Source organism: Topomyia yanbarensis, chromosome 1 (assembly GCF_030247195.1).
Source record: "Topomyia yanbarensis strain Yona2022 chromosome 1, ASM3024719v1, whole genome shotgun sequence".
Lineage (NCBI taxonomy): Eukaryota > Metazoa > Arthropoda > Insecta > Diptera > Culicidae > Topomyia > Topomyia yanbarensis.
This window is the reverse complement of record NC_080670.1, coordinates 2,534,364-2,542,639: the sequence shown is the minus strand read 5'-3', so window position 1 is coordinate 2,542,639 and position 8,276 is coordinate 2,534,364. Positions and strand designations below refer to the sequence as shown.

The 8,276-nt window shown below is 38.8% G+C and overlaps 1 protein-coding gene across 2 annotated transcripts in view; it reads right to left on the bottom strand.

Moving 5' to 3' along the window:
• Nucleotides 1-2,392: 2,392 nt before the first annotated feature.
• The window catches only part of LOC131676597 (uncharacterized), a 36,675-nt gene continuing 30,791 nt past the window's right edge, over nucleotides 2,393-8,276 (bottom strand). For both annotated transcript variants that reach the window (XM_058955742.1, XM_058955743.1), the window contains exons 2-5: nucleotides 3,318-4,115; nucleotides 2,929-3,258; nucleotides 2,677-2,856; nucleotides 2,393-2,606 (exon numbers count right to left, since the gene is read on the bottom strand). In XM_058955742.1, the coding sequence (XP_058811725.1) occupies nucleotides 2,433-2,606; nucleotides 2,677-2,856; nucleotides 2,929-3,258; nucleotides 3,318-4,109 (1,476 nt within the window). In that variant the 5' untranslated portion in view covers nucleotides 4,110-4,115 and the 3' untranslated portion in view covers nucleotides 2,393-2,432. The remainder of the gene's footprint in view (nucleotides 2,607-2,676; nucleotides 2,857-2,928; nucleotides 3,259-3,317; nucleotides 4,116-8,276) is intronic.

Here is an 8,276-nt window from a genome sequence, read left to right as displayed (position 1 = left end):
TTCACTTCACAGAATCCATCTTCCGTTTCGCACGTCAGTGCAAGGCCCAGTGAAAAAAAGAATACAGTTCAATGAAAGAACGGGGGGTTTGTCGAGAGTAAAAACATTGGATTTTTCCGTTGAATAATTTTACATTCCATTGGAAACGCACCTTGCAAGTATTTTGTTGCAACTATTCAATATGCGAGTTTGAATATCCACAATAACATTAAAAAGTAAAGGATAATCCTAATGTAAAAACCTCATAAAGGTTCAGATTTAAAAAACTTCGAAAATGGATATTCCTTAAACTCAGTGATTGCAAATTAAAGAGATTGAAACTACTAGAGGAATCAAAGCGCTGCTATCTCCATGTACTCACTGGTTGAAACATATGGTCTCGCTCAGAGTGTATCCTTATGTGCACTCAGGTCTTGCTCAACCGTATTGTAATCTATTACTCATTTACGCAAATTGAAAACGACAATAATAAAATTACATTAACCTAAGTGCATGTTCAGCGGCATTGCATCATTTTCATATTGTGTTACACGGAACGAGCGTACTTTTGGCGGCTATATTCATCGCGCGTATTTGGCAAAGTTATTAGAATGTGCCGGTAAAAGTATTCTTGCGATATTTATACCTATTAACACGCAACTCAACAGAAGAAACGATTGACCTTGATTTCCCAACAAACGAATTCTAAAGAATGCAGCTCACATTTGTTCGAAATAGTGATCTGTCGTGATGCAGGATAAGGCAGACCTTTTCCTACAGCTTGTAAGCCTCAGTCTGCCTTCTATCGCGTTATCGAACACGTCCATGTAATCATCGCTATTGTTGCTTTGGCACTTACGGTCAAATGTTTCTGCTTATTTCTTGTCAATACACATTCGGCCTTATTCTGCGCGGCGTGTGACATGAGGTGACTACTCACCTCACTTACCGTGACTTTTTTCGCTGGATTCTTACGTGGTTTTTGTTTGAGGCAAAACTGAGTCAGTTTCTAACCCCAACTGCTGTCAAAATGTATGAACTGACAGCGGTTAGGGTTAGAATCTGACTCAGTTTCAGGCTCAAACAAAAACGCCATTAGAGTCGACTCGGGTGAGGTGAGATTCTCCATTGCGGTTAAATGGGCGTCAGAATTGGGTGAGAAGTCACGTAGAGTGAGGTAAGATTAATCGTCTCACATCACACGCCGCGCAGAATAGGGCCGATTATTGCAACACGCCAGACAAATATATTTGTTTATGCAGTATTAAGGCTCAAGTTACCTCAAGGCTTGGTAGTATGCGTAAGAAAAATTGTGTTCAGCTTTGCCACCAGATTATCCATTTAAACCTTTTCAAAACTCTAAAAGAAGAATATCAGTCGATTTATTAGATCATCACGATTCAATTCATGCAAAATACCTGCTGGAAAAACCATCGGCTTAGCTGGATGGTGCTTTTGAAAAAGTGGCTGTGATTTTTTATCACACTACCACACCGAGCTGGGGTACGCAACACAACTGCGCAATGAAAAAACCACAGCCACTTTTTCAAAAGCACCATTTAGCTAAGCCGATGGTTTTTTCAGCAGGCATTTTGCAAGAATTGAATCGTGATGATCTAATAAATCGACTGATATTCTTCTTTTAGAGTTTTAAAAAGGTTTAAATGGATAATCCGGTGGCAAAACTGAACACAAATTTTCCTACGCACACTACCAAGCGTTCAATTCTAACACATGCTTAAAAAAGGTAACTTGAACCTTAAATTCCCAAAAGGAAAAACTGGATTAAAATAATTTGCACATTAGGAAAACAAGAGCTAACTTAAGTTTGATTTTTGTGTTTCCAATTCATCTCGTCAGTAACTACCACCAACCCGGTGTCTAGTTAGACGATGTATCTAAACTAGTATCCAAATTAGCACTAGTTAGACACAAGAAATCCAAACGTTCACATGTGTCGTGTGAACTGTTTGGATTTCTTGTCTGGGTAGTGCTAATTTGGGTATTAGTTTAGATACATCGTTTAACTAGACACCCAGTTGGTGCTAGTTACTGACGAGATGAAATCGAAACACAAAATTCAAACTTAGGTTTTGTGCCCTTAATGCGAAAAATGGTTTAATCCAATCTGTCCTTTTGGGAATTTAATATTGCATAATGCCAGACGTTTGGTTTATTAGCTAAAAACAAGAGTTCGTTTTCGCTTTCTCGTCAGCAAACCAGAGCTTCTGATTTGCTTCCCGAGACATCACTCGAGACAAGCCAGTTGCTTTAGGCGTTCACATGGGTCGTGAGAACTGTTTGGATTTTTTGCGTCTAACTAGTGCTAATTTGGGTATTAGTTTAGATACATCGTCTAACTAGACGCCCAGTTGGTGCTAGTTACTGACGAGATGAATTCGAAACACAAAAATCAACCTTATATTTGTTTATTTGTAATGCCTTCTATACTTTTACGTTCTGCTTTGTAACTCCTTCAAGCATTCGTAAAATATTCTGTCCTCCTGGTAGGCCTCATCCTTTTCGCTAAAACCGATCGCACTCCAGAAACCTGAATTCTCCTCAAAGTATTTACTGGCAACATTCTTAGCGAAAACTGCAATCGATTTGTCACACGAAACCGAGGCCTAAAACAAAACATACATACAAAACATGTCATAGATAAATTGAGTATTAAGGATTTTATAGACGTGTAACCTTTAAAGAATGAAGGAAATCGCATTTTCCTGTCGAGGCTTGAATTCTGGCGTACTGATCACGCATATGCCGTTTAAAAGCGATGATAAAATCAAGAAGCGCTGTTTGCACTTCCGACAATAAACTAACCGCTTTTGGCTCGATTGGGAATGCGACCAGTACAAACAGTAAGTTGACGCCCTAGAAGAAATGCATCAAAATTATCACATCTCTACTAACGCAAACTGATAGAAATAAAAAAAAGCAACACACATGCATGTACTTTCCATGTGCCCGGCTACTACCGCAAGACTTTTCTAACTCGTAGGGTAGCATTGAAATAAGTCGTTTATGCCAGCGGTAGAACCGCCGATTGTAAAATTCCAACGCACAGTACTTCCTCAACTGTTCCAGCACCGGTTCGTACAGGTGACTTCGACTGTCCACAGCTTGGACATCATCCAAATCATCGATTCGGAAATTGGGTAGATCCAGTGCCAACAGTTTCAGCAGGTTAAGAAGTAGCACGGATGATAGATCGAGATTTCCTTCAAAGGCCAACGCGTCCAGCAGAGCTTCCACGATGTCGTCGAATTTAGACCACTGGAAATGAATTTTTTTAAATTTAAACGATTTGTGCAAAAAGAGAATAGTAAACGTACCTCACAAAAACTTTTTCGTTCCGATTCTGCAATTTCAACGTATTGGAAATGGCACCGCCAGAGCTCCGCCAGGAAACGTTCAGTCTTCGCCTTTGCGTTAAGTCGAAACGCATTCTGAAACACCACTTGATGAATGTTGGTTTCTTTCAGCATCGTTCTATGCTGATCGTTGAGCAGTACATTGAACAACCTCAACCCAAATAGTTGATATTCCGGATCATGGTACTCGACCAGAGAAATCCCAACCGACAGCATGAACGAAGCTACTGATTGTGTCAATTCAGGAACCTTTTCCAGCCTCCATCCATGCAAGAACTCACAAACTCTGATGAAACTGATTACATCTCCCGGATAAAACATCCATTCTTTCCCTCGCAGAACCCGCTCGTAGTGTTCCCATAATCGAATCTGTAACCGGGTACCTCCGTTTCCAGTGAGTAGCTGCTCCAGCTGACCTTCGTATATTTGATTCAACCGTTCGCGATAGAGCCGGTTTTGCGTTTGAAACTCGTACGATTCACCGACTTCGCAGTGTTGTTCTGCGATTACCAGAACTAGCGTCAATCGAAACTCCAAGTTATCCTGGTTGAACTGATCGTGTGCCAGTAGTTGGTTTTCGTACTGCGACATCAGATCAAACACTTTTGGCAGGGTATCGTCTAAGACTATCAGAAATTCTCGAAACGAAGCCTCATGGAGTTGAGTCTCATCGATGCTACGGGTTAATCGAGGAAGCTTGCAGCATTTGATTAGACTGGTGGCACTCTCGATCACGATGCCTTCCTGGTCCATGGTGGTCTGTAATGAGAAATTGTTGATAAATGAGCGATGGTTGGTAATGAAAAGTAGGATTGGATATTTAAGGGGCATAGCAAGTTTGGAAGCTCTTATTTTCCTTCCTAAAATTTTTATGAAAATTAGTTTTTACGTTCTTGGGAGTATAGCAAACTCGACACTTGAAAAATTTTCGTGAGTGAAATTCTACAAATTCGAAGCTGCTCTTCTGGAACCGGCATATCATCCTTTCCCCAAAACTGTTGGACGATCACGCATGTGCTGAGACATAATGGACGTTAGGCATAATTTATCATATATTACTTAAAGACTCATTTTTGGTGGCTATGGCATCCGGCGATAAGAGCGTGAATTCTTGAACTTTTTTGATCTTTAGAATTACGCTGGAAGCTGAATTTTAATGTCTTTGTTTCGACTCCGAGAAACAGTACAATGTTTGCCGCCATGAGTGTCTACCAAATTCTGTTCCAGCTAAACGGCGACGCCTACTATGGTGACCACGTTGATATGTTACTATGTTTCAATTGCTGCAAGGCTCTACTGCATCGATTTTGTTGGCTATTTTCGGCAAATTTGAGACTAAGAGAAACGAACGCAATGAAATTGAAAGAAGGATAGGTATTCTAGAGCGAATCAATTATAAACTTAGAGCGGTAAACTTGGACTAGGCAGGCTCATATGGACATGATCGAAAGAAAATGTGTTCTAGGCGAGAATTTGTGAAGTTTCTTTTGTGGGCGTCGGCGGTAAAACATGATGATGAGTTATGCTCTATCAAAGACGGTAGACTTGGGTACAACACCCTATTCCTACTTAGCAAAAGGCAAAGGACTCTTCATATTTCCTTTTGATCATGTCCATATGGAGCCTGCCTAGTCCTAGTTTTCCGCTCTAAGTTTATAACTGATCCGCCCTAGAATACCCATCCGTCTTTCAATTTCATTGCTTTCGTTTCTCTTACTCTTAAATATGCCAAAAATAGCCAACAAAATCGATACAGTAAAGTTGGTGCAATATCTTGTTATTGTAACGCTCGGTGTAGGCTGCAGTAGCAAGTACACGGCAACATACCATTCAGTAATTGTTTGGTTGCATTATTCTGTCCGGGATACAATATCAGCCACGATCGGTGAAGAATCACTACAGGTACAGGTTCGACAGCTTTCAACTTCCATTCCGCAGTTTTCTCGTCTATAATCTGCATATTGCAGTTAAGGAGATCTTCTCCTGGATTCGACGGAAAATCAAAGCAATATTTGATTATTTTTCGTGGAAAAATGACAAGACGTACAAACTTCTGCTTTTGATCTTTGATTCGTTATTTATCGATGATAAGAAAATGATTTTTTTAGATTCAAAATGGTGGATCTCATCTGCGCGTGAAACATTGTCTTACTTTGTCAAGTGCAGGGCCTCTCTTAGTTAACTGAAATGAGAAATGAATATAATTCATTAAAATAGATAAAATTTTCTATGAATTATACCTAATTTCTATAAATTTTTATGAAAAAAAAACTAATTTTATAGACATTAAAGAAAAAAGTTAAATGTCTCTTTTTTACTGTATTCTCGTAAAAATAATAAATAAAAAAATTACGCCAATGTTAGGTATAAGTCAGACAAAAAAGTGTATACTTCCAAACATTTTTTGAATAAAGAAAATCAGATCAATAGAATAATACATATTCTTAACGTTAGCAGAAAAAACATCCATTTTGAATTTAAAAAAAAAATAATTTTCTAACTATCGATAAATAACGAAGAAAAGATCAAAAGCAGAAGTTCGCATGTTTTTTCATTTTTGCACAAAAAATTCTCATTCTGAGTTTCTGCCGAATCCAGGAGAAGTTGTAGTTCGCTTACGCTAGGTGAACTGCAGTGCATTGATGTAACTACTTGATGTACTCCATGTCGATTGACACTTTCTACAAAGCATTCTCACAGTCGTCGCACCTGCTCCAGATCAGTTCGAGTCCATTTGATGACGCCGAAACTGTTGGCCAACACGGAAACAGCAAACTTTTTGATTGCTCAGACCTTACTCCCCGCGTTCAAGAAAGACTTCAAGGCACAGTTCTGTCGACTCAAGAACTTATCTCAAGCTCGACATCATTGTTGCGAATTCCGGGGAGCTGCTAAAATCCAAGATACTTGTACTATTTACGGTGAACTCACTTCACGAGGGTCATGGGAGTACGTAACGCATGAGTAACGTATGAAGATAGAGCAAATATACAACTGGGCAAAGCTGGCACTCATTGCACAGGATCTCAACAGGTAAACACGCTAGTGATATTTTCCGTAAAGCTCCAACGTACAAACAGAAGAGAGTAGGGATAGGTATTCGATTAAAATTCTGCTGGAAATCGGAGACTCATTCAGTGCCTAACGATGCGTATTAGGAATATAACGACGAATGCCGTAAAAGCGTCTGAAAATATACAAATATTATTCTTAGGAAGGGCAAACAAGTGAAAGGAGGTGGAACAGTTGATAAAGGTAAAATTAGAGCTTGTGTTTACAAAAATGTCTCAGTTACAACTACATCATACAAGGAACGTAGTACTCATAATTATCAATTATTTAACTGAGGCAGAAAGCTTCGTAGCACATATTAACACGGCGTCGAATACGAAGACGTCGACACCAAGATCCAATGCATATAGACAATGATATGACGGAAATCCGCCTACACGATTTGGCACCAAAAACGTAGTTCTTCGTTAAAATTATAACACCCACAAAATGGAAAATCGGTTAATATTACAACATGAAAATTCAAATATCCTTGATATTTCTTTTTTTCACAAAATATACGCAATGCTCATATTTCGCTGGGACGCATGAGTAATGTAAAGTAATTTCTTGGGTTTTTGGGTGCTTTTTCCAATTTTACATTTCTCTTCGAACCTCACCCCATTCTTTTACTCCACACGTGGGTTTAACCTATTTCGCCAGTTCTACCTAACCCTCTGACAGTCGCGCCTTTATTTACATTTAGGTGACCGCCTGGAGTTCTAATACGAAAAGGAATGATGAACATTCGTCGGACCATGTAGTGGAAAATTACGTAATTTCGGTCGTTACAACGAAAGTTTTATGCTAAAATTTTGAAACGGGACCCCAACATTGAAACATTAGAAGTACACCATTTCAAACAGTAGGAATTTTGTCATGTTGATTTTTCTATGGATAGACTTTCGAAGAGCTATCTTAGTTCAACGCATTGGGTCAAATGATAGATTGAAAAAAGGCTCGTTAGATTCAAATTTCTGGTTTGCACAATCACGAGTTTTTAATGTTTTAATTTTTTGGAATACGAAGCAAAGATATCGATAGAAATGTTAGCGCAATTCGTTGATTGGAGAACACATAATTAATGAATTTGTGTGGCATCCTTACTAAAGAGGATTGACAAGGAAGCAGTTACCCTAGTATCTCCCTGAACATAACCGCATGCCTTAACACTCCATTGGAAATCAATTTCGACCAAAATAAGTGAATTTTGTTATAACTCCATCAGAGCTAGCTGTGATGAGACGTTTGCAATCCTGATATATCTAAAAATATGGTCCTTTGATTGACAGGCTACCGAGTCCAATTTATTCGAAAATTCAATTTACAATTTCGGATCCATGCGATTTATCTCCAGGGGCATACGTAGGGTAGGGTGGGGTAAGATGAGCACATTCAGCTAATTGCATAGTTTTTTAATTCGCGAATATCAAAATAAGGCACGGTGTCTCTGGTAGAAAATATTTAGACAAAAAATCAGTATCGCCAAAATGCTCACTAATCGAAAGCTTAGATGCTCCTCTTTAATCTGAGGATAACTTTGAAATGTTCTATCGGGGGGTCTAGAACATTTATTTTTTTTCAACATTTTGATGATAAATTTTTTAGGCAATTTTTCAATGAGTAGCTCAAAACAGACATCTCCCTTTTAGGAGGTTTAATCAATGAGCACACACTGTCAGGACCGGACTTGTAACGGTAATGAAATGCTTCGAAGACACCATTTAGCCATCTTCGAGTTTGTATTAAGGGGTCTTGAAATTCTCAAAACAAATGGTTTCCTTCAATTTATTTTTCGTCGAAATATATTTTTGCTCGGGGTTTCTTTGTAACTAATGTTTTACGATCGACAGATTCTCTCTTCAAAAA